This window comes from Dipodomys merriami, unplaced genomic scaffold (assembly GCF_024711535.1).
Source record: "Dipodomys merriami isolate MVZ:Mamm:240054 unplaced genomic scaffold, mDipMer1.0.p SCAF_91, whole genome shotgun sequence".
Lineage (NCBI taxonomy): Eukaryota > Metazoa > Chordata > Mammalia > Rodentia > Heteromyidae > Dipodomys > Dipodomys merriami.
Window position 1 is genome coordinate 4,043,843 of NW_027206524.1, and position 25,252 is coordinate 4,069,094.

Below are 25,252 nucleotides of genomic sequence, written 5' to 3' on the forward strand. Positions count from 1 at the left end.
ATTTTTGAACTGATATTACTGAATGATAATATTCAGTGTGTACTAATGCATGATTTAAAGGTGAGATTTAAGGTGGACATTGTTTCATTTGCAGCATTTTTCTCTACCATAGTAAATAGTAAATGTATACATAACCTTCTAAGTTAAAAGAATTGTTCTTATTATAAATAGAAATCTTACATTTGAAGAAGGAAGCCAAGGTACAACTATTTCCAGTTTGAGTGAAAAAAGTAAAGAAGAAACTGGAATAAGTTTACAGGTAAATATGAGAGGATTTGTTGTTTTAACTATATTTTATCTTCCACATTGGATTCTTTTGTTATGATTGTATTATCCAATCTTAAAAGTTACTTATAGAATTGAGTATCATATATGTAAATATACTGTTTGAAGTTTTGATCTTAGTCAAACTTGAGTTCTAGTCCTGACTGTGCCCTTTAGTTTTATAATTTTGTCCAATTCACCTCAGGTTTTCTTACCTGAAGGTAGAAGGAAATGAGCTATCTCACATCACACAGGCTGAGTTGGTACCTTGTACTTCTGCCATAGTTCCTTCTCTGTCTTCTGTACAGCACTTAATATTCATCATACTTGTTTACTGTTTGTCACAAAAGAAACAAATTGCTGTATCTATAAATTTCTTGGGATGGCCCCAGCACTGTGGCTATTGTATAAGCTAGGCTGTGTCTGAACATTTCAAACCTCCACTACTTAACACGTTTTTATTCTCATGAATATGAAATGATTTTCCTTTAACCTTTGGTCTCATTTAGGTGTTGCTTTCTTCCTTCCTTCCCTTCACAGCCAAACTTTGTGAATTAGTGATTTAACACTTCCTTCTTCCCATTTCTCTCCTTGCTCCATTGAAATAGCACTTGCTTGCTTAGGATATAGCTCAGGGGTGGACGGCTTGCCTAGCATTACAAAGTCCTCGTTTTGTTCTCTGGCATGCAAAAAAAGAAAAAAGAAAAAAAAGTAGCACTTACTAGTGTGTTTCATAAACTTCATATGCTAAGTTTGGTAGTAACCTTTAATTTTTCTCTTTCCTTAGCATTTTACCATTTTACACTGTCAGCAATGCCTTGTGTAAAAGTATGTTCTTATTGTTTTTTTTTTCTCCTGTTTGAGTTTTTCTCTCAGGTGGCACTCTACCACTTGAGCCATGCCTCCAGCCTGTTTTTTTGCTGCTTATTTTGGAGATGAAGCTTGTTGCAAAGCTTCCTCCTGTGTTAATCTCAGCCTCCTGAATAGCTTAGGAATACAGGCGTGAGCCTCCTGGTGCCCAGCCTGATTCTTTTTGAATCTTATCTGTACCTGGCACTGTGTTAGCTTAGGTACCAAAGGTATCAACTTTAAAGATGTGATTTCATGTTTATTGTGCTTAGAATCATAACCGTATTGGTTAGTTTGTATTTAGAAAGTATCTCCCAGAGAAAATGAGCAGATAAATGACCCATCAGTTTCCTGTGAAATACAACTTCTGTTTTTATTTTCTGTTAATGCTTTATCTGTTTTCATTTTTATAAATACGGTTAATCATGATTCATAAAATAATAGGTAAATTTACAACAAAGATTTGAGTATTGAAACTACTTTTACTTTCATACCACATCCTATCAACTTTGAGTTAGTATCATACTTTACCAATTCTCATGATGTTTATTTTTCCAGTTTCAGATTTCAAGAATCAGGCCATTTTATTTATTTATTTGTTTGTTTGGTGTAGGCCCTGGAGTTTGAATTTCAGGCCTACACACTATCCCTGAGTTATTTTTCTTTTTCTACTCAGGGCTAGTGCTCTACCATTTGAGCCACAGCTCCACTTCTGGCTTTTTTGCTTGTTAATCAGAGATAAGGGTCTCATCGTGGCTTTCCTACCCAAACTGACTTAGAACCAAGATCCTTAGATCTCAGCCTCCTGAGTAGTTAGGATTATAGGCATGAACCACCAGTGTTCGTAAGAATCAGACTTCTAAAAACTTCATTTCCCTATATACAATTTTACATCTTGAAAGCTTGGTTTTGTTTCTGTAACTGTCAAAGAATAGAAGCCTGGTTAGTATTTATGCCTTATCTAATTGATGAAATTATAAGCTGGGTACAATGGTTTACACTTATTATCCTAGCTATTTGAAAGGATCCTGGTTTGAGACCAGTTTGGGCAAAAAAATATTCACCAGTCCCCATCTCAGCTGAAACAACTGACCATAGTGGTATGTAAATAACTATCTTCTACAACAGGAAGCATAAATATAAGTACTGTGGGCAAAAAGCAAGATCCTATCTCAAAAATAACAACAACAACAAAAGGGCTGAGGGCAAGGTTCAAGGAGTAAGAGCTCCAATGTGAAGCCCTGAGTTTAAATCCAGTACTGTAATTTTTTTAACTTAGAAATTTAAGGTAGATTATAATAATGTTTAAGGTAGACTATGAAATTGAAGTTAGATTATAATAATAATTTTTGTGTCTCAATAAGTTGCTCTGTCTTTAATCCAAATCTTTAGTGTGTATTCAGTATCATTTATACTTACATTTTTATTAGCCTATATGACTTGAGCAAGCAGGTTTCACTCCATCATTTCCCTACATGCGTGCAATATACTCCATCAAACTTCTTCCTCCATCACTCCATCTCCCCCTCCATTCTTAAAAGAATTACAAGCCGGGCACCGGTGGCTCACTCCTGTAATCCTAGCTACTCAAGAGGCTGAGATCTGAGGATAGAGCTTCAAAGCCAGCCCGGGCAGTGAAGTCTGTGATACTCCTTTTTTTTTTTTTTTTTTGGTCATGGGCCTTGAACTCTGGGCCTGGGCAATGTTTATTTAAACCACTCAGAAAACTGGAAGTGGTGCTGTGGCTCCAGTGGTTGAGTGCTAGCCTTGAGCTGAAGAGCTGAGGGACAGCGCCCAAGCTCAGTTCAAGTCCCACACTGACAAAAAAAAAAAATTTTAACAGGTTTCCTTGTTCTGTTTTTGCACATGCATGTAAAGTACTTCCACCAAATTCACCTTCATTCATCCTCCCCCTCCCCCTAAAGAACATTTAGTTGAGAATTGTATGTTGGTAATGATGAAATTTAATGTTTGCTAAATTCATGAACTGATTTTTTTGCCTCTCCCATTTTTGTTTCATTTCTTTTTTCAGGATCTTCTCTTAGAAATCTATAGAAGTATAGGAGAGCCGGATAGTCTGTATGGCTGTGGTGGAGGGAAAATGTTGCAGCCCCTTACAAGGTAAATCCTTATTAGGTAAATTGCATTTTTCTAGATAATGGTATAGGATTTCTGTTTATGAAGGAGTCATGTGGATTTAGCTATTTCACACAATCTATTCTTATAGACTACGGACCTATGAACATGAAGCAATGTGGGGGAAAGCCTTAGTAACATATGACCTTGAGACAGCAATTTCCTCCTCAGCCCGCCAGGCCGGAATCATTCAGGTACACATCTTACCTGCTTTGGTAAAACCAGCACTAGCATGGTAGTTCAGTATATCATTGGAGTATTTATATAGCCAGATAGGCTTGAGAGATAGGACTTGTTAGGTCTTTAAAAAAAAAATTATACAAAGGGGTTTCATTGTCATAATTGCATGGATGTGTACATTGTTCCTTGGAAGTTTTTTTCAGATATTGAGCTAAAACCTTAGAGATCTGCAGGGAAAGCAGACAAGCCATTGACTTTATAGGTAATTTTTAATCCTAAGTTTTGTCAGCCAAAAGTTGAAGAAATTTCTTGAGTATACCAGTGTGTGCCAGGTAGTATATTTATGCTTCCTATGAGAATTCACTTATACTATCTCTCATCATAATTTGCATTAGAGTTGGTCCTAGTTACCAGTTCTGTTACTGGCTAATACTCTTTAGGCATTTTTTCATCAAATATTAGAGCTCTGGATTTTTGGGGAACATTCAAAGTAGTATTTTAGGGTTTTAGTAAGATTGTTATTAAAGTTTGCTGTTTTTTGCTTCTCTGGTAATTCATTTTGGATCTTTATTTACTTATTTTAATGATTCCTGTTTAGGCCTTGCAGAATTTGGGACTCTGTCATATTCTTTCCACCTATTTAAAAGGGTTAGATCATGAAAATAAAGAGGGCTGTGCTGAACTGCAAGAGCTTTATTACCAAACCGCATGGAGGAATATGCAGTGGGACTATTGTGATTCTATCAGGTAAAAAGAAATCGAACTTTTTAAAAACTGGCCATCCTACATCTAAACATCTTTTTGTATCACATTCTATGAATATGGCAGGAGCTATGCTCTTATATTTTATAGATTGTGTACAGTTTTCATTTACTTAGATGTTTAAGTAAGATAGCATTAATTAGTTTTTTTCTTTGGTGAGTTGTTGATCTGGTCCACAGAGTTCTTTGTATTTCTTTTTCTTTTTTTATTTATTGTGAAACTACCATACAGAGGGGTTACAATTACATGGGCAAGATAATGAGTACATTTCTTATCAAGCATTGTTGCCTCCTCCTTTGTTTCCCCTTCCCATCTCCCACCCCCTTCCCACTCCCCAGATCTTTGTATTTCTTACTAAAATTTCTGAAAATGTGGTGTTTTTAAATAAGAAATAATAATTTTAGTTTTACTGTTTTGTCCTTTGAGTTATACATAGGATTTTCTGTTTTAAAATGTGTCTTTTTCTTTGAATTCTTGGAATTGCCACACAGCAAAGGAATAGAAGAAACCAGTTACCACGAGTCATTGTACAATGCTCTCCAGTGTCTAAAAGACAGAGAATTCTCCACATTTTATGAAGGTCTTAAATATGCCAGGTATTATCAAAAGGTTAATAATTATGTTTAAACTTCATGTCATGGCCACTTTTCTCAGCCCTTGAGAAATAATTTCAGTATAAGGATTTGTAATGAAGAGAAGGTATAAAAGGTATGAAGATTTGATGGCTGTGATTAAATATTTCCTTTTCATTGTTTGTCAAGAATATTTTTCTTTGGGACGATTGGTCAGTTCTTTACCCTGAGCCTACTCCTTCATTCTGTTTATACAAGTATCTTGAGAATTTTAATTTTGTCTGTTCTTGTAGTTACGTGGCATTTATTTATAATAGGGTGATGAATGGTGAATAGTGCAGGCTTATTTTAGGCACAAATGAGGTGATGCAAAAGGGAGCAACTAACAGGTTAAACGAATATAGCATTTTTTTTAACAGTCAGTGGCTTAATAAATCCTGTGTTTATTACAGAAACATTTGCTGCCACTTTCTGAGGTTATTGGCATTTGTGTTCTCAAATCTTGAAAGTAACCATGATATGAAAAACTCAGACTTAGTGTATTCAAGGGCAGACAGTTACTAGTTGCAGATTTAAACCATTACACATAGATTTAAATCTGGGTTTGTATCATCTCAAAGCTTGTTGTGCTTCCATTGGCATTTGTAGTCACTGTTACTTATGTGTATTAGTATTGTTAGTTTAAGAAGGAGAAATCAAACCTCCAATTTGAACCTTTCATTTATGTGAAAACCTCTTCTTAATTTTGAAAGTGTATTTTTCTCTTTCTTTTTAAATCAGAGTAAAAGAAGTAGAAGAGTTGTGTAAGGGCAGCCTAGAGTCTGTGTATTCACTGTACCCCACACTTAGTAGATTGCAGGCAATCGGAGAGTTGGAAAACATTGGAGAGCTTTTTTCAAGGTAAGTAGCTTTTGAGACTTTGTAATTCTTTTATTTTTTTTGTGTGGGTCCTGGGGAACTTAGGGCCTGGTTGTAATTCTTTTATTTTTTTTGTGTGGGTCCTGGGGAACTTAGGGCCTGGGGGCTGACCCTGAGATTCTTTTGCTCAGGATTAGCACTTTAACACTTGAGCCATAGTGCTACCTCTGGCTTTTTTCTGAGTAGATTTTTGGAGGTAATCTCATGGACTTCCTTGACTAGGCCGGCTTCAAACTGTGATCCTCAGATCTTGAACTCCTGAGTAGCTAGAACTACAGGTATGAGCCACCAGTGCTTGATAGGACATTGTAATTCTAAAGTGCAGCTCTTCTGTTGTCAATAATGGATGTGATAATTATTTTAAATTAACATTTAGATTTTTCTCAGTCTTACAAGATACTATTATAAATGTTAATAATATAATTAAAAATTGAAAAGTTTATTGGGTCTCAGTAATTTGTAAGAGTGTAAAAGGGGTTGCTGAGGCTAAAATGTTTAGAATTTGTTGTTTTGGGGTCCAGGGAGGCAGTAAAGCTTCCATTTCTATGGCTTTGTGTTACTGTGTTCTTTTCTATCTAGCAGCTGAAAATGCTTTCATGTCCTAGTCATCACTTCCCTTGTATCTGCTTTATCTTTTCATTTCTCTCAGCACAGTAGTCAGGGGATTAGACAGTATTGCTTAGTTTATGCATATGGAAAACAAACTATTCATATAAATGAATGTACTCTTTTAATAAATAATGTTAGCAGGTGCGACCTTTACCTGATTTGATTTTTTTCCTTCCTGAATTGCGATTTCTTTGACAGCTGCAGCTGTATGCAAGGGTATCTCCAATTAATGAGTCTCATTCATTTCCTTGCAGATATATTTTTTACTTTACTGCAAAGGGTATTGAAGCAGGAAAGAGGTATAGGCATTTTTTTATGGCAGGTGTGGTGAATTCTTACTCCAGAAGAATGCTTTGTGACTTCAAACAACATTATGCTAAAGCTTGAAATGGGTGTTATTTGTAGCCTCTCTTGTGACTACTTAAAGCTTTGACCACACAGCATTTTATCGTTATCTAAACTTTGATCCATATATAGGATTATTTCCCAGTTCTAGTCTTATTAGTGTAAGAGTTCCTTTATATTATAGCTTAAGTTTCAAAACATATGTAATTTTTTCTTTCAATTCTCTTATTTACATGAACTCTATGATTTGACTTTCAGGGCAGTCACAGATAGACAGCAGCTCTCAGAAGTATATATGAAGTGGCAAAAACATTCCCAGCTTCTCAAGGACAGCGATTTTAGTTTTCAAGAGCCAATTATGGCTTTACGCACAGTCATTTTAGAGATTCTAGTGCAAAAGGAAATGGAGAATTCCCAAAGAGAATGTTTTAAGGACATTCTTACCAAGCACCTTGTAGAATTCTCTGTCCTGGCCCGAACTTTCAACAATACCCAGGTAAAATTCTCTTATCTCACCTATTTCCCTTTACTTTTATTACTCAGATAACAGAAAGCATGAATAAAATGTTATTAAGAGATAGAAGTTGCTACTGTGTCATATAATTAAGATTTCTATAGTGGCTTTTTGGTTTGGGTTTTTTTTTTTTTGTTTTTGTTTTTGTTTTTTTTGCCAGTCCTGGGGCTTGAACTCAGAGTCTGGGCTCTGTCCTCAAGCTTCTATTGCCCAAGCCTAGTGGTCTATCACTTGAGCCACAGTGCCATTTCTGGCTTTTTCTGAGTAGTTTATTAGAAATCAGAGTCTCACAGACTTTCCTGTCTGAGCTAGAATCCTCAGATGCTGACCTGCAATCCTTACATCTCAGCCTCCTGAGTAGACTACAGACATAAGCCAGCAGTGCCCACAGATTTCCCATAATGGAATTAGACTGAGTTTAAACCTTGGGCAAAATATGTGTATTCTTTCAACCTCCATTTACTGGTTATAAAATAAGAAGATTCCTAATTTGTTGATACAGGTCAGTGATTTCACACCCACACATGCAGATACATATGAAAACAGAGATAGATGGATGTAGGCTGGAGCTTGGAAGGTAAACATAGAGCTACTTATGATAGCCCCTGACAAATGTCAAGTTCTCATTCTCAATGAATGATAGTTGTTCCTATTTTAATGGTAACAGTAATAATAGTAAAAGTAATTGTTCCCATATGTGATTCTCCTTTCAGCTCCCTGAAAGGGCAATATTTCAAATTAAGCAGCATAATTCAGCTATTTGTGGAGTCTCTGAGTGGCAGCTAGAGGAAGCACAAGTATTCTGGGCAAAAAAGGAGCAGAGTCTTGCTCTGAGCATTCTCAAGCAAATGATCAAGAAGTTGGATGCCACCTGCACAGAGGTTCTTGGGTTTTATTTCTTTTTTGAAAGTTGGCTAAATCAATATTTACTTTTACTAAAAGAAATTATGCTTCAAAAATATTTTTTTACATTTTTTATTAGCATCATTTAGTTGTACAAAGGGATTTTATTTTGACATGCCCATTATAGACTCACCTCTCTTGTCACTCTCCCTGGTCCTTCCCCTTCAACTTTTTGTTTTAATGGTGCTAGTCATGGGCCTTGAACTCCGAGCCTGGGTGCTTGCTGTCCCTGAGCTCTTTTGCTCAAAGTTATTGCTTTATCACTTGAGCCACAGCTCCACTTCTAGCTTTTTGGTGGTTAATCACAGTCTCATAGACTTTTCTGCCTGATCTAGCTTTGATTCTCAGCTTTCTCATCTTAAAATTAGGGCTAATATTAGTTCTTAGTTCATAGGATTTCTGTGAGAATTAAGTGAGTTAGTATACATAAAGCGTGGCCCATATAAACACTCAATAAATGGGAGTTGTTTCAAGAGTAATAACAATAAAAGTACAGAACGATTATTTCATAAGCCTTCATACTTAATATTATTAGTTATATGATTAAAAGGTGAAGAAAAATATTTTTAACTTCTTTGATTATTGTATATTAATTTTATGTTTTATAAGTTTCATTGTGATGTTTCCATGCACACATACCAAGCATTTGGACCGTGTTTGCCCCTTTTTTAGTCTTCTTCCCTCTTTTACAGTGATATTTTCATACATGGCTAAAAAACACTTTGACTATATTCACACACACACACACACACACACACACACACACACACACGTGACCTTCTTTTCCCCCTTTCCCCTCCTCTTACTTCCTCTTCCCCACAATAGTTCTCGTTTTATATTTGTGTCCTTTTGGCATAGCGATGATAATGAATTACACTTTAAGGTTTTGTTTTGTTTTTTTATATACAGAATAATCCCAACCTAAAACTTCTATACACAGAATGTCTGAGAGTTTGTGGCAATTGGTTAGCAGAAACTTGCTTAGAAAATCCTGCAGCAATCATGCAGACGTATCTGGAAAAGGTAAGCAAACTTTTGGAGCATCTCTTCAGATCTTTGTGTAGCATGAATGCACATGGTCCTTGTATCAAGAACAAAGGTATTTCAGAAGCAAGTGAAGATGGTTTCATTCATCTTTATGTTACTGTTGGAGCTCTGTATGATTTTCAGGGCAGACTAGAATGTTACAAAGGGAGAGACATACATCTTCCCCTTCCTATTTCCACCCCTGGATACTTTTTCATGGTTATTTCTGATCATCTCTGCTTGTATTCATCCACAAAAATCTAATTAAAGAATATTCAAGTCATTCTTTGCTCTTTATGTGCAGTCCAACCCACTTCAAGTTCAAACTAGGACTTGAATACTGCCAATTTCCTCTGACCTTGCTGTATCACCCCTTGTTTCTTTAGAGTAACTAACTCTGGAGATAGTTATTACAATAAATAAAAGAACAGGAAAAGCAAGATGTAATTATCCTTAAAGAGCTCTTTATATTTGCATGTTGTTTTAAAAATATCAGCTGTTATGGGTACTTCACTGTCAAAGTTGCTTTAACTATTGTGGTAAGTTAAACTTTAGTGTGGGATTAACTTCATTTTAATGATTCTTTTTTTTTTTTTTTTGTCAGTCATGGGGCTTGAACTCTGGGCTTGGGCGCTGTCCCTGCTCTCTTCAGCTCAAGGCGAGCGCTCTACCATTTGAGCTACAGTGCCACTTCCGGTTTTTTAGTGGTTTATTGGAGATAAGAGTCTCACGAACTTTCCTGCCTGGGCTGGCTTTGAACTGTGATCCTCAGATCTCAGCCTCCTGAGTAGCTAGGATTACAGTCAGGAGCCACCGGCACCCGGCTATTTTAATGATTCTTTAAATGTATTTAGTATTTTTAAGTAGAATTTAAGTGAATTATGTGTTTTTAAAGGCAGTGGAAGTTGCTGGAAGTTATGATGGAGAAAGCAGTGAACTTAGAAATGGAAAAATGAAGGCATTTCTGTCATTAGCACGATTCTCTGATACTCAGTACCAGAGAATTGAAAACTATATGAACTCATCAGAATTTGAAAACAAGCAAGCTCTCTTGAGAAGGGCCAAAGAAGAAGTGGGCCTACTTAGAGAACATAAAATCCAGACAAACAGGTAATTAGATGTCCTCAAGTGACAATTTTTTGAGTTGCGGGGGAGAGGCTGTACTGGGGTTTGAACTCAAGGCCTCTTACACTTTGCTAAGCAGGTACTCTACCACTTGAGACTTTCCACTAGCCACTTTTGGGGCTGTAATGTATTGGACTGCAGTCTTGCTATTTGTACTTCTTCTTGTCACTAAGTCACACACTATGACACATAAATATTGTGCTTCCCCGGTAGCTTGAGATGATGGGCATGCAACACTGAGCTCAGCCATTCATTGAGATAGAGTCTCATGAGCTTGTATCCCAAGGTTGGCTTCAAACCACAATCCCCTGATATCTATCTACTTCCCAAATGGCTAAGATTACAGGCTTGAGCTACTATGCCTGTCTACAAGTGACAGTTAACTGAATGGACATGTTTCTATAAGAAGTGGTACTTAAACTTTTTATCATACTTAAATTTTGAAGAATAAGCTTGGGTTTGAGTACTTGATTTTCTTGGCCCTATTGTGGCTAATCACAGCCTAATTAGTGTACAGTATACCAATGCATGTGCTTTAATAAAGAATTCATATCCTGGTTTTAAGCCCATGAGAGAGTATATAGATATCAGGTTTTTGTTCTTTTTGTTTTTCTTGTGTTAATTAGTATCACAGTTATAGTATTGAAATTAAATTCAAAAGACCATTTTGATATAATTTTCATTTAAGATTTCCTTGAGTCTATCTGTCATATATATTTTAGTGTAAATCTAAAGTCTGTTCTACATATTTCTATATGTTTTAGCATAAATAAGCTAAATAGCTTGAGTCCATTTTGTTTATAGTTATCTAAGCTTGTAAATTCCACAGTTAGGACAAAATAAGTTATGATTCTTATTATTTTGATTTTTCTCCTGAGCTAGATGGTTTATTATATGTATGATTTTGTGTTTTACTTTATCTAATGCAAGATACACAGTAAAGGTTCAGAGAGAGCTGGAGCTGGATGAATGTGCACTCCGTGCACTGAAAGAGGACCGTAAACGCTTCTTGTGTAAGGCAGTTGAAAATTACATCAACTGCTTGTTAAGTGGAGAAGAACATGATATGTGGGTTTTTCGACTTTGCTCCCTCTGGCTTGAAAATTCTGGTGTTTCTGAAGTCAATGACATGATGAAGGCAAGTCTTATACTGCCCAGCATTTAAGCTTGTGTTTAAAAAAACTTATAACCCCCATCAGTGTCCAATTTGACATACCCCTTTGTTTTCCTGACATCTGGTTTAGTTCTCTGCACATAGTTACATAAACTGTAAATGATGCAAGTTTGGGTGAACATAAGAATTTATGTTGGGGGCTGGGAAGGTGGCTCAGTAGTAGAGTGCTTGCATTGCATGCATGAGGCCCTGGATTCGATTTCTCAGCACCACATAAGCAGAAAAAGCTGGAAGTGGCACTGTGGCTCCAGTGGTAGAGCACCAGCCTTGAGCTGAAGAGCTGGGGGACGGTGCCCAGGCCCAGAGTTCAGACCACACGACTGGCAAAAAAAAAAAAAAAAAATTATGTTGGCATTGTCCCCATTACCACAAGGAGTACCTAGAATGAGATAATAGATTGGTGAAATTGGAAAGCAGACTAAGATGATGTGATCAATGAATTACTTTTATCATTATACAAAAAGATACTTTAAGGAAAATATGAAGCTTGTATTTAAAAATCTTAATTTTAATGACAATGTGTTTTGCTAGTTTGAAGGTAAAACTTCTAGATGGGGAAAAAAAAAGCATCATAATAGATACAACCAATAGTTTTCCTAGAGTGCACACTAAACTTTTGACATGTAAAAAAGAGTATTTCATTTTATTGTTCACTGAATTCTCAATTCAAGATCACAATAAGATTCAGACCCACACTATCCTTGGAGCCACTGGGATGAGGGAATGCCAGGTATCCTAGTACTAAATCCAGTTTCATTTAGATCAAGCATTTTTAGTTACCAGTCTAGGATACCTATTAGAAAGATTGAGAGGTAGTTAGTGATGTTTTGTTAACAACTACTAAGTTGAGTTAGTAGAGGAACTTTATTTTAGACTAATCTATTTGCTTAGATGTGAGAATATTTGAAATGTACATTTCTTATTTTTATGGCAGAGAGATGGAATGAAGATTTCTTCATATAAATTTTTGCCTCTTATGTACCAACTGGCTGCTAGAATGGGGACCAAAATGACAGGAGGCCAAGGATTTCATGAAGTCCTCAATAATGTAAGTAACTTGAAGATCAAAGCATAGTAATGACCGTTCTCTTTTTTTTTTTTTTTTTTTGTTGGTCGTGGGGCTTGAACTCTGGGCCTGGGCGTTGTCCCTTAGCTCTTCAGCTCAAGGCGAGCGCTCTACCACTTGAGCTACAGCGCCACTTCCGGTTTTCTGGTGGTTTTATTGGAGATAGGAGTCTCACGGTCTCTCCTGCCCGGGCTGGCTTTGAACCGCGATTCTCAGATCTCAGCCTCCTGAGTAGCTAGGATTACAGGCGTGAGCCACCAGCGCCCGGCTATGACCGTTCTCTTATACAATAATAACATACATTTTATTCTTCCTCTCTGGGAAAAGGAAATGTAGAAGAAAGGGGAAATAGAGAAAGTTTTATTCTTTCTCATGACACATATTTCTCAGTCTCCTTTTTTTTTTTTTTTTTGTCGGTGGTGGGGCTTGAACTCTGTGCCTGGGCGCTGTCTCTCAGCTCTTCAGCTCAAGGCTAGCACTCTACGACTTGAGCCATAGTGCCACTTCAGGTTTTCTGAGTGGTTTACTGGAGATAAGAGTCTCACAGACTTTCCTGCCCAGGCTGGCTTTCAACCATGACCCTCAGATCTCAGCTTCTTGAGTAGCTAGGATTACAGGCATGAGCCACTGGCGCCAGCTTTCAGTTTATTTCTGATATATTTTGCTTGCTTGCTATCTCATAGATGTACATATACAAAATCTACCCACTGCAGAATATAGACAATAACTTGCATTTTTATTTAAAGCAAAAAAATTTAAATGTACATTTCTAATTAGAAATTTTGTATGAAACTAATAATTCTTAACTTTCTACAGCTTATCTCTAGGATTTCAATGGATCACCCCCACCATACTTTGTTTATTATATTGGCTTTAGCAAATGCAAACAAGGATGAAATTTTGACCAAACCAGAGGTAGCAAAGAGGAGCAGAATAACTAAAAATGCACCCAAAGAAAACTCTCAGCTTGATAAGGTATTAGTTAAATGCTTTTTGAATTATGATATTCATTCCTTCTCAGAATATTCCTTTCTTAAGTCTTCTGGTTTTAAGTATGCATATTGCTAATAGTACTTAGTTTTAAAATCCTTTGTTGTTATGTACCACCTAAAATAGGCTCAAATTTCTGAATAGGACTGGGACGGTGGCTCAGTGGTAGAGCACTTGCCTTGCATGCCTGAGGTCCTGGGTTCGATTCCTTAGCACCACATAAGCAAAAAGAAAAAAAGCCAAAGTGGCGCTGTGGCTCAAGTGGTAGAGAGCTAGCCTTGAGCTAAAGAGCTGAGGGACAGCGCCCAGGCCCAAAGTTCAGGCCCCATGACCGGACCAAAAAAAAAAAATTCTGAATATTTCTCAAATCATAAATAGCTGTACTATTTTGCTTTTATTTTCACATTGAAGGACAAAGAAAACCAAATTTTTTAAGCACCTAAATTATTGACCCTTGAGATTACTATGCGGTTCATTATTATTTCATAAAAGGACTTTTGGATTATTAATAGTTGTATTGTCTAAATCTACATCAGTTTTAGTTTTCTTGTTTTTTATAGCAAGTTTAGATGTTGAGTGGTTACTGTGTAATCTTTTTCATTGGTTTTTCATTGCTAGGATCGAATGGAGGCTGCAAACAAAGTAATATGTACCATTAGACGTAAGAGACAGCAGATGGTCAAGAATGTTGAGGCACTTTGTGATGCTTACATTTTACTAGCAAACTTAGATGCCACTCAGTGGAAGACTCACAGAAGTGAGTGTTTGGGATCAATGTTGCTTCTTTTGCTTGACCTCTAGTGCTGTTCTTCAGCTGTCACTAAAGTCTTTTCTTTTTACATACAGAAGGCATCAATATTCCAGCAGACCAGCCAATTATTAAACTGAAGAATTTAGAAGATGTTGTTGTTCCCACTATGGAAATCAAGGTAGTTTACCACTAACTCTTGATTTTTAATTAGACTAGTTCATTAGATTGAACATTTGAGATACCTTTCTATATATTCAAAACCAGTTAATGCCGGGCACAGGTGGCTCACTTCTGTAATCCTAGCTACTCAGGAGGCTGAGATCTGAGGATCACGGTTCAAAGCCAGCCCAGGCAGGAAAGTTCATGAGACTCTTATCTCCAATAAAAACCACTAGAAAACCCGGAAGTGGCACTGTGGCGCAAGCAGTAGAGCACTCACCTTGCGCTGAAGATCGCAGGGACAGTGCCCAAGCCCAGAGTTCAAGCCCCACAGCCGACCAAAAAAACAGTCAAATATTGCAATTTTCGTGTTTCAACCTAAAGACTTTGTGTATTCTCATTTTTCTCAGTTCTGCACCTATGTTTCTAGACAAGTCCATAGACACTTACCTTCATTGGCTAGAAGGAAAATTTCCATGTGGTTTTTTACCCACACTAATTGTTGTTCAACAGTTCATAATTATTTTAGTTACTTGTTTTTAATATGTGTGTGCCCTTACTCATGGTAGATAAGCACTCTTACCTTTGAATCATACTCCCTGGCTGCTAGAATGTGTTTGTTTTAAGTTAGGGTCTTCCTGTGTAGTCTACGCTGGCCTCAAATTTGTGATCCTGCTGCTTCAGCTTCCCAAGTTCTGGGATTATATGCAATAACATGCCCACTTTTTTTTTAAGTTCAGTATGCAGTGGAAGATAGCCATTATATTACACTTCAAGTAAATGTGTATTATTGCATTAAATTGACTGTATATAATACTTAACTATATCATGATGATCTTCTACTGCTAGAAGCATCTTGTGAGTGGGGATATTTGTAATGGAAAAGTTTATAGTTTAGAAAATATTAAGTGCATTGTAAATCTCATGTTTGAATTTCAGTGTAGTGCTTAGTGTCTACTGTTATTGAGTTTGAAATGTTGCATCCCGTGGAGTAACTTGGCAACTTTCCAGCTGTTATTAGCTATGTTACTTAACTGAATATTTCCTTAAATTCTTGATTTAAGAAGTTTAACCTAGGAAATACCACCTTACCCTCTTTCAAAATCACCTGATGTTGTTGTAATGATATTCTAGAGGAATTAGTGCTCAGATGCTATCACGTATGCTAAGTTTTCAGTGATTTTTCAGCGACACCATTCTAACTTTAAATGTCCTAGTTTCATTAAAAATATCTACATGAAAGGCTTACACCTTCTCACTGTTCTATCTTTCATTAAACAGAAAATGAATTACACCTCCAGTTCTCAACCAAGGAGGCACATTGCCATTCACTCTTCTGCTTAATATTTAAACTGCCATTTGTAATAGTTTGCTTTAAATGCAAATAGTATGTCTAACTTATCATAATTATACTTTTCATTAGGTGGACCCTACAGGTGAATATGGAAATCTGGTGACTATACAGTCATTTAAAACAGAGTTTCGTTTAGCAGGAGGCTTAAATTTACCAAAAATAATAGATTGTATAGGTTCTGATGGGAAGGAAAGAAGACAACTTGTCAAGGTAAGACTTTTGCTTTTTTGCTACAGACCTTAAAGGGCTAAAGAGTTAATACTTTGTGTGCCTGTCTTTATTCTGAGTAATTGTAACTAAACAAAACCTGTGGAATAGAAATGGATTTTTTTGAAGAAATAATGCTTGCCGGGCACTGGTGGCTCACGCCTATAATTCTAGCTACTCAGGAGGCTGAGATCTGAGGATCGCGGTTCAAAGCCAGCCCGGGCAGGAGAGACCGTGAAGAGCTGAGGGACAGCTCCCAGGCCCAGCGTTCAAGCCCCACAACCGACCAAAAAAAAAAAAAAAAAGAAAGAAAGAATGCTTTTCTCTGTGTCTGAAAGACTATTGTTCTGTTTGTTTGCTTTAAGTAAAAAAATACCATAATGCATTATAGGCATGATGACGTAAAGAATCAGCCTGCTGAAAATATGGTAGTGGTTAATTTCCATAAGTACCCATTGGAGACCTGTGCCTCATTATAGTGGGTCTGCCATGATACCAACTGTTGTAGCTGGAGGGGACAGCATCTGTCACTTTCTGACCAGCTGCTCAGGAGCTGCTTGGGACCTGTTAAAGAACAGTGGAGAGATACACTCTGGTGTATCTCAGGTGTTTTGCAAAGTTCAGGTGTGGGAGTTCCTTTAGTCTAATTACAAAAGCAACTAGGGGACATAGTTGCACAGAGTGACAATCCTGGTACTTGGTAGGCAAAGACCAGAAGGATTGTGATTCCAAAAGCATCCTGGGCTACCCAGCTCAGACTACTCTAGAAGTTACTGTATAGCCAGACCTAGGTTTTTTTGTTTGTTTGTTTTAGCCAGACCTAGTCTTTAAAAGAAAAAAAAAGGTAACAAACTTTTTTTCCCCATCAGTTAGCTTCCCAGGGCAATAACTAAATGAAAGAATTGACAAAAGGTCTTAATTACTTATTAAGAGGAGCAGAGATGATTATATTTATTGCTGAGTACCTTGTTGCTCTCCCTGGCTGACGGTTTACATGTGATTATTCTGAAGGGCCGTGATGACCTGAGACAAGATGCTGTCATGCAGCAGGTTTTCCAAATGTGCAATACTTTATTGCAGAGAAACACTGAAACTAGGAAGAGAAAACTGACTATCTGCACGTACAAGGTAATTAGTTACATTCTGTTTCTTCTCCAAGAAAAGATGCATTATTTGGACTAAAGATCAGCAGATTTTTTTTGGAAAGGACTGAATAGTAAATATTATATTCTTTATGAGCCACAAGATCCCCTAGTTACAAGCTCATTTTTTCTGTACAACTTCGTAAGCCTGAAAAGAGATTGCTAAAAAGTTCTTAAAGAACAGGTATTGTGGAGCTGGGAAGGTGGCTCAGTGGTAGAGCGCTTGCCTTGCATGCATGAGGCCCTGGGTTCTATTCCTCAGCACCACATAAGCAGAAAAAGCCGGAAATGGAGCTGTGGCTCAAGTAGTAGGGTACTAGCCCTGAGCTGAAGAGCTGAGGGACAGTGTCCAGGCCCAGAGTTCAGGCCCCATGACTGACCAAAAAAAAAAAAAAAAAAAAGGAACAGGTATTGTATAATGAAAAAGTAAAGGAAGTTTTTTAGTTCAAAATGCCAAGCTTCTAGATCATAAAAAAATGATTAGAATTAGCTTACCAAGTATGTACTCTATGAGTAAGAACCTCATTTTCCTTGGAAGCAACAATTTCCAACAAGATACACAATTGAGCCTCTAAATTGTAAGAGTGAAAGAACATCTGATCTCAAATATTTAGAAGTTAAACTTCCATCTCTACTAAATGAGTCTTTTGTTTTTTTGCAACTTTTTGGATGTCTAGACTGTGTGTAGTGATACCCTGTTTTTCCTTTAGTTTGTAAAAAGACTTATCTCACAGCCTTTTGGAAGGGCTGGTTCCTGATAAAGCTAGCTATGTAGAACTCTTAAGAGACACCTCAAGCCGGGCGCTGGTGGCTCACGCCTGTAATCCTAGCTACTCAGGAGGCTGAGATCTGAGGATCGCGGTTCAAAGCCAGCCCGGGCAGGAGAGACCCTGAGACTCCTATCTCCAATAAACCACCAGAAAACCCGAAGTGGCGCTGTAGCTCAAGTGGTAGAGCGCTCGCCTTGAGCTGAAGAGCTGAGGGACAGCGCCCAGGCCCAGAGTTCAAGCCCCACGACCGACAAAAAAAAAAAAAAAAAAAAAAAAAAAAAAAAAAAAGAGACACCTCAAACTTAATAAATACAACATGGAACTCTTTTTTGTGAGGCGGGGCAGTTGGTGGGGCTTGGATTTGGGGCCTGGGCATTGTCCCTGAGCTCTTTTGCTCAAGGCTAGTACTTTGAGCCACAGTGCCACTAGTTTTCTGGTGGTTTATTGGGGATAAGAGTCTCATGGCCTTTCCTGCCTGGCGTGGCTTTGAACCATGATCCTCAGATTACAGGCATGAGCCACCAGCCCTCAGCTAACATAGCACTGTTAATTACTCATGTCTACTCTGAGAACACCCCAGACTCTCTCAGCAAAAGGGACTACCTCAGCTCACTTTGATTATTATGGAAAATTTCAAAAAGAGACCATAGAAGATAAATGCTCTATACGCTCATTCATCTTTAGGTTATTGACTTGTAGACAATTTTGTCCCATTTTTACTTCTATCTACTTCTCCCTCCAATATTATTTTGAAGCAGAATATAGTACTTCACCTATAAATATTTCAGTATGCAGATTTATAAGATAATGTATCTTTTTTAAAAAAATCACAATACTGTCATCGTTTCTAAAACAATTATCAGAAGCTCCTTAGTATCATCAAACATTGAGGGTCATTTTAAACTCCTGTATTTTTCAAATCTCATGTCTAAGGGTGTAATCTTCATTGATCATTTGTTATTTGGTTCCTCAGCATTGTTACATGTAATAGATTCCCAACAAATATATACTAAGAAACTAAAGGCCTCCTTAGGACACAAAATACGAAACAGTTTAACATTAAAGAGACCAACTAAGAAAATGAATATAATAATATTGAAGGGTGATTATAACATTAATAACAAGCAATTTATATACAGAATAGAGAAAGAACTTCACACACTAATAATAAAAGACAACTATTAGGGGGGAAAAAGAATACAAATGGGAAGTTCACAAGAAGAAAACATTTGAGTGGCCAATAAGCCTATTAGATGATACTCTGATACCGCAGTGATACAATGATACACCCTTAAACTGGCAAGATACAAGTCTGACAAATATGTTAGTAAAGTTATGGAATGGTACTTCTGGTTAGATATATAAACAAAAACAGTCACTTTGGATGGTCAATTAGCAATTTATGGGTAACACACATTCTCTTTGACCCAGCTGTTCAACTCCTGGCTATATATACCTAGAGAAATGAAAGTACATTCTCTAGTACACTATGACTGCGGCAGTATTTGGAGGAACTTTAAATGTGCAAACTGAACAAATTGGACAGTTAAGAGTATTTTCATACCATATACAGTCATGAAAATAAATGACTTAAATACACTAATTTAGCTAATGGGCAAACAGTGCTGAATGGGAGAATAGCAAATTGTAAAGCATACGTCTTTAAGTTTGCAACTCCATGCCTAGCTTTGAAATAAAGATATATAAAAACCACAGTTTGCAGTCCTCTTGTTGCCTTAAGGGTAGGGGTGTGAGATTAGCTAGGGGTACAAAGGAAGCCCATCTCTTTTCTTGCAAGTGGAGAAAAAAAATCTAGATTCAATAAAGTTGTTTAATGTAAAAAGCATTTATTGAGGGGCTGGGAAGGTAGCTCAGTGGTAGAGCGCTTGCCTTGTATGCATGAGGCCCTGGGTTCGATTCCTCAGTACCACATAAGCAAAAAGAAAAAAGCCGGAAGTGGCGCTGTGGCTCAAGTGGTAGAGTGCTAGCCTAGCCTTGAGCTGAAGAGCTGAGGGACAGCACCCAGGCCCAGAGTTCAGGCCCCATGACTGGACCCAAAAAAAAACAAACAAAAAGCATTTATTGATTCCTTCTTTTACATTATGTCTATAATGGGTTATAATTATAAAAACTTGAGAATTGTTCATTTTATATTTAGCAATATATCTTTTCTTGAAGCTGATAAGAATACACCTAATTTCAATAATTAAAGTATATTACAATGGAGATCACGTGAGTAATTCTTTCCTAGAGGAAATTCCTTAAGTATAAGAAAGGTAGCAAGCCAGGTGCTGGTGGCTCACGCCTGTAATCCTAGCTACTCAGGAGGCTGAGATCTGAGGATCACGGATCAAAGCCAGCCCGGGCAGGAAAGTCTGTGGGACTCTTATCTCCAGTAAACCACTAGAAAATTGGAAGTGGCACTATGGCTCAAGTAGTAGAGTGCTTGCCTTGAGTTGAAGAGCTGAGGGACAGCGCCCAGGCCCAGAGATCAAGCCCCACGACCGACAAAAAAAAGAAGAAATAAAGAAAGAAAAGTAGCAGAGCACTGAGGCACAGACCCATAACCCCAGATACTTGGGATGCTGAAGCAGGAGAATAGTGAGTTCAAAGACAGCCTGGGCAACATGGCAAGACCTTGTGTCTAAAACAAATTCCTCAACAAAGTTGAACAGATTAATTATGGGCACAAATCTGGTAAATATGAAATTGTGGGGATCAACAAAAGGGCTAGACTCACAGAAAGCTAGAAAAGTCATATTCTTTGAGTTTATGAAAGCAGTGTTTTCCATTGCTTTCCTCCAAGGCGCTTTGTCTAGTACTAATACAGCCTTGGGGGGAAAATGCTTTTCTCACTGACATTTGAATGGTCAACTGCTCTTTAATGACCATCCATAAACAAAAGGTATTTACTTAACTTCAGGTGGTTCCCCTGTCCCAGCGAAGTGGTGTTCTTGAGTGGTGTACAGGAACTGTACCTATTGGTGAATTTCTTGTTAATAATGAAGAAGGTGCTCATAAAAGATACAGGCCACAAGATCTCAGTGCCTCTCAATGCGTAAAGAAAATGATGGTGAGTAACATCCAAAATTAAAGATATTAAGAGATCTAATGGCTTATTAAAATTAAGCATTTGCACATATTATGCAACAAAAAATTAGTTAATAAAAATTAGCTTACCAGCATGAAAAGATGTGCTTTGTGAAACACTAGGGCATTTGTACTTCCTCTTTGAGACAGTAGAAGAAAATATTAACCAATTTATATTTTAGGATGGTAACAGCTCTGTGAGCTATGTGTTCTAGAATGCGGATTGGGAATATGAAGTGGGATCTGAACAGAGACTGATAATGGTAGGAGTGGGGGCTAGATAGGAGGAATAGTAAGGAAGCAGAAGTGATAAGATTTGATTCAGCAATCAAACTGGAGGTGAGGTTAGAAAAAGAATACCTCCCTTTTCTCTAGCTGAAGTGACATTTAAATGACATGTCATTTAAAGACATAATGGGTATTAGTTGGATTCACTAAAACTTTTGATAAAATAACACTATAAATGTTCAATTTAAAGGAGGTACAAAAGAAGTCTTTTAAAGAAAAGCATGAAACCTTCATGGATGTTTGCCAAAACTTTCAACCAGTTTTCCGATATTTCTGCATGGAAAAATTCTTGGACCCAGCTGTTTGGTTTGAGAAACGATTGGCTTATACTCGGAGTGTGGCCACATCTTCTATTGGTAATCTGACCTTAAGAGATTTATAACTTTCCTCTCCTATTCATCATCATCTTGTCTCTTTAATATATGCAGTATTTTCTAGTATTCTGAATTATGGGAGGATGATGGTGGTTGCTAATCAAATCTTTATCATTAGATCATTGTTTCTTTTTAAATTTTTTTTTATTATTATGAAATTACCATACAGAGGAGTTACAATTACATGGGTAAGATAATGAGTACTTTTCTTTTTTTTGGGGGGGGGGGTCCGGTTGTGGGGCCTGAACTCTGGGCCTGGGTGCTGTCCCTCAGCTCTTCAGCTCAAGGCTAACACTCTGCCACTTGAGCCACAGCGCCACTTCCGGCTTTTTTCTTTTTTGCTTATGTGGTGCTGAGGAATTGAACCCAGGGCCTCATGCATTGCAAGGCAAGCACTCTACCACTGAGCCACCTTCCCAGCCCCTTTTTTTAAATTTTTTTAATGAGTACATTTCTTATCAAGCATTGTTGCTTCCTCCTTTGTTTCCCCTTCCCATCCCTTTCCATCTCACCCCCCATCATCATTTCTTGTTTATCCTGATTGATAACTTCTGGTTAATTTATGTTCAATATAATTCATTAAGCAAAAGAAAAGTTTCGCTATAAAATGAAAAACGTACCTGTAGACTTTTTGATTTATAAATACATTCAGTAAAAATGGATGCACATAATGTGCTGCTTGGGCCCAAGTAAATAATGGATTTTAACCTTAACCACTAGTTTTCAAGGTACTGGTATTTTTTTTTTTTTTGGTCCGTTGTGGGGCTTGAACTCTGGGCCTGGGCGCTGTCCCTCAGCTCTTCAGCTCAAGGCAAGCGCTCTACCACTTGAGCTACAGCGCCACTTCGGGTTTTCTGGTGGTTTATTGTAGATAGGAGTCTCACGGTCTTTCCTGCCCGGGCTGGCTTTGAACCGCGATCCTCAGATCTCTGCCTCCTGAGTAGCTAGGATTACAGGCGTGAGCCACCAGCGCCCGGCGGTTCTGGTATTTTAAAACTACATCTTTATTAAAAGAAAAAATGGTAATGCTTCTATTTGTAAAATGCAGTGTGAATTTAGAGCTGGCCAGCTTTGGCTTAAACTCAGAAGGGCTATGTTATATATTTAATTTCCTTTACTACTTTATATATTTAATTTCCTTTAAACATGCTAACAAACCTAAACTATATTGAGTCAATGGTATTAATTAAAACTATGGCTAAGTATTCGTTAAAAATAGATGAACATTGATTTTTTTTTTTTCTCTTTCAGTTGGTTACATCCTTGGACTTGGTGATAGGCATGTACAGAATATCTTAATAAATGAGCAATCAGCAGAACTTGTACACATAGATTTGGGTAAGTGATACAGGAGGTATCTTAATAAAATATTTATTTGTAGGAATAGTGATAGAAATTTGTTCTCACTGCCATTATTTTGAAGTAATGGGATTTCCAATTGGAAAAGACAGTTTTCTACAAGGAAGAAAGAAGTTTGAATGTAATGACAGCTCTAGAATTCTCAGCAAGTGGATCTCAGTTGAAGTCACTGGACTGGAGGGGGTTCTGACACTACACATTGTCTTTTATAAAGAGGATAAGGATGGAAACATAAGCACTCAGCTTTGAGGATAGTCAGCAAAACATAGGAACTAGAAAGTAGCAGGGTTTTTGAAACTGAAGGAAGAAAAAATTTCGTAAGTATAGGTTCACTAGTAACAGACAGAAATACCACATAAAGTGAATGCTGAAAGTAGGTCTTTGAGCTTCATCAATTGTAGAGCAGCCCCAGGAAGTTGCCCTTGCAGAGAATAGAAACTATAGTGTAAACTGTGTAGACTTAAGAGTGTAGAATATGCCGGGCACCAGTGGCTCACGCCTGTAATCCTAGCTACTCAGGAGGCTGAGATCTGAGGATCTCGGTTCAAAGCCAACCCGGACAAGAAAATCCGTGAAATTTGTCTCCAATAAACCACCAGAGTGGGGGGGTGGGGGGAGGATGGGAAGGGATGGGAAGGGGAAACAAAGGAGAAGGCTACAATGCTTGATAAGAAATGTACTCATTGGGGCTGGGAAGGTGGCTCAGTGGTAGAGCACTTGCCTTGCATGCCAGAGGCCCTTGGTTCGATTCCTCAGCACCACATAAGCAAAAAGAAAAGAGCTGGAAGTGGTGCTGTGGCTCAAGTGGTAGAGCGCTACCCTTGAGCTGAAGAGCTGAGGGAAAGAGTTCAGGCCCTATGACCGGACCCAAAAAAAAAAAAAGAAATGTACTCATTATCTTGCCCATGTAATTGTAACCCCTCTGTACAGTATTTTCACAATTAAAAAGAAAAAGAAAAAAATAAAATAAACCACCAGAAAAACTTGAGCATTGTAGCTCAAGTAGTAGAGCGCTAGCCTTGAGCTGAAGAGCTGAGGGACAGCGCTCAGGCCCAGAATTCAAGCCCCACGACCAACCCAAAAAAAAAAGTGTAGAATAGTTCTGCAGGAAGTTTGACGTAAAAGGGAGGATGGGAAAAGAATCTGCTGTGTACTCTTCATCCTAATGTGTTTATTCAAGCATATTAGATACAGGCAGAGCCTATTAGGATCTCCCATGCAGAAATAAGCTGTCTGGACTAGTCAACTGAATATACAAATAAGGAAGAGTCCAGATAGATTCTTCTCTTACCTGTCTGATCTTTGAGTGCTTTTCCACTGGCCTCTTTTGTACTTAGCATCTTAGAGCCCCAAAAGGAAGGTAGACCAGCAGTGTTATCTCTATCACATATTATCAGTAACATCTTTAGTCTGTTTAGATTCTGCTTTTCTGAGACTCCAGCAACATTATGTTAAACCTTCTTGCTGTATCATTTATGCTCTTACATGCTTATCTATTTTTTTCCAACCTGTCCGGGGAGGGTTCGGGGGCTTAAACTCAGGACCTCACAATTTCTACATTGCTTTTTTACTCACAGTTGGCATTCTACTACTTGAGCAATGCCTCTACTTTCAGATTTTTGCCAGTTAAGTGTCATTCAGATTTGTCTGCCCAGGTTGGCTTCAAACCATGATTCTCAGATCTAAGCCTCCTAAATGGCTAGGATTATAGGTATGAGCCATAGGTACCCAGCTTTTTCCAGCCTTTTCCCCCTCTCCAAACTAGCCCTCAAAATGAATGGCAACTTTCTGGAGAGGCTGTGCTTTCCAGCCCTACTAGCTGTAGTAAAGAGCCAAGCCAAAGGATACCAGGATACCAGGACTGGTGTCAGCTCCCAAAGGCCGTGAATGCAGAAGTTAAACCAAGAGTCTCCTCTTGGCTGGGAAGGTAGCTCAGTGGTAGAGTGCTTGTCTTGCAAGGCCCTGGGTTTGATTCCTCAGCAGAAAAAGCTGAAAGTGGCGCTGTGGCTCAAGTGGTAGAGCAGTAGCCTTGAGCTGAAGAGCTGAAGGACAGCACCCAGGCCCAGAGTTCAGGCCCCATGACCGACAAAAAAATTTCAAAAATAAAAATAAAAGAGTCTCTTCTTAACTCAAGTTTAGATTTTAATTGAAAAATCAGTCACAGCCAGGAAGCAAGAAAACCTCAACTTGAATGTAACATGGATATGACAAAGGTTACAATTACTTGACAAAGATCATAAAGTAGCCATCCTAAAAGTGCTTATTACAAAAAAGTGAGTAATTCGAAAATAAATTACAATATAGTAAATTCAACACAGAAACAAA

The 25,252-nt window shown here is 37.8% G+C and overlaps 1 protein-coding gene across 1 annotated transcript in view; it reads left to right on the top strand.

Moving 5' to 3' along the window:
• LOC138821335 (serine-protein kinase ATM) overlaps positions 1–25,252 on the top strand; it is a 105,520-nt gene that overhangs the window by 75,518 nt on the left and 4,750 nt on the right. Inside the window, exons 40-59 of the mRNA XM_070013482.1 lie at positions 172–259; positions 3,146–3,234; positions 3,341–3,443; positions 4,028–4,176; positions 4,683–4,787; positions 5,544–5,663; positions 6,894–7,131; positions 7,863–8,030; positions 8,962–9,075; positions 9,974–10,188; positions 11,134–11,341; positions 12,312–12,425; positions 13,260–13,418; positions 14,052–14,190; positions 14,280–14,362; positions 15,767–15,907; positions 16,916–17,032; positions 20,740–20,889; positions 21,385–21,550; positions 22,820–22,906. Coding sequence (XP_069869583.1) covers positions 172–259; positions 3,146–3,234; positions 3,341–3,443; positions 4,028–4,176; positions 4,683–4,787; positions 5,544–5,663; positions 6,894–7,131; positions 7,863–8,030; positions 8,962–9,075; positions 9,974–10,188; positions 11,134–11,341; positions 12,312–12,425; positions 13,260–13,418; positions 14,052–14,190; positions 14,280–14,362; positions 15,767–15,907; positions 16,916–17,032; positions 20,740–20,889; positions 21,385–21,550; positions 22,820–22,906 — 2,753 coding nt within the window. The remainder of the gene's footprint in view (positions 1–171; positions 260–3,145; positions 3,235–3,340; positions 3,444–4,027; positions 4,177–4,682; positions 4,788–5,543; positions 5,664–6,893; positions 7,132–7,862; positions 8,031–8,961; positions 9,076–9,973; positions 10,189–11,133; positions 11,342–12,311; positions 12,426–13,259; positions 13,419–14,051; positions 14,191–14,279; positions 14,363–15,766; positions 15,908–16,915; positions 17,033–20,739; positions 20,890–21,384; positions 21,551–22,819; positions 22,907–25,252) is intronic.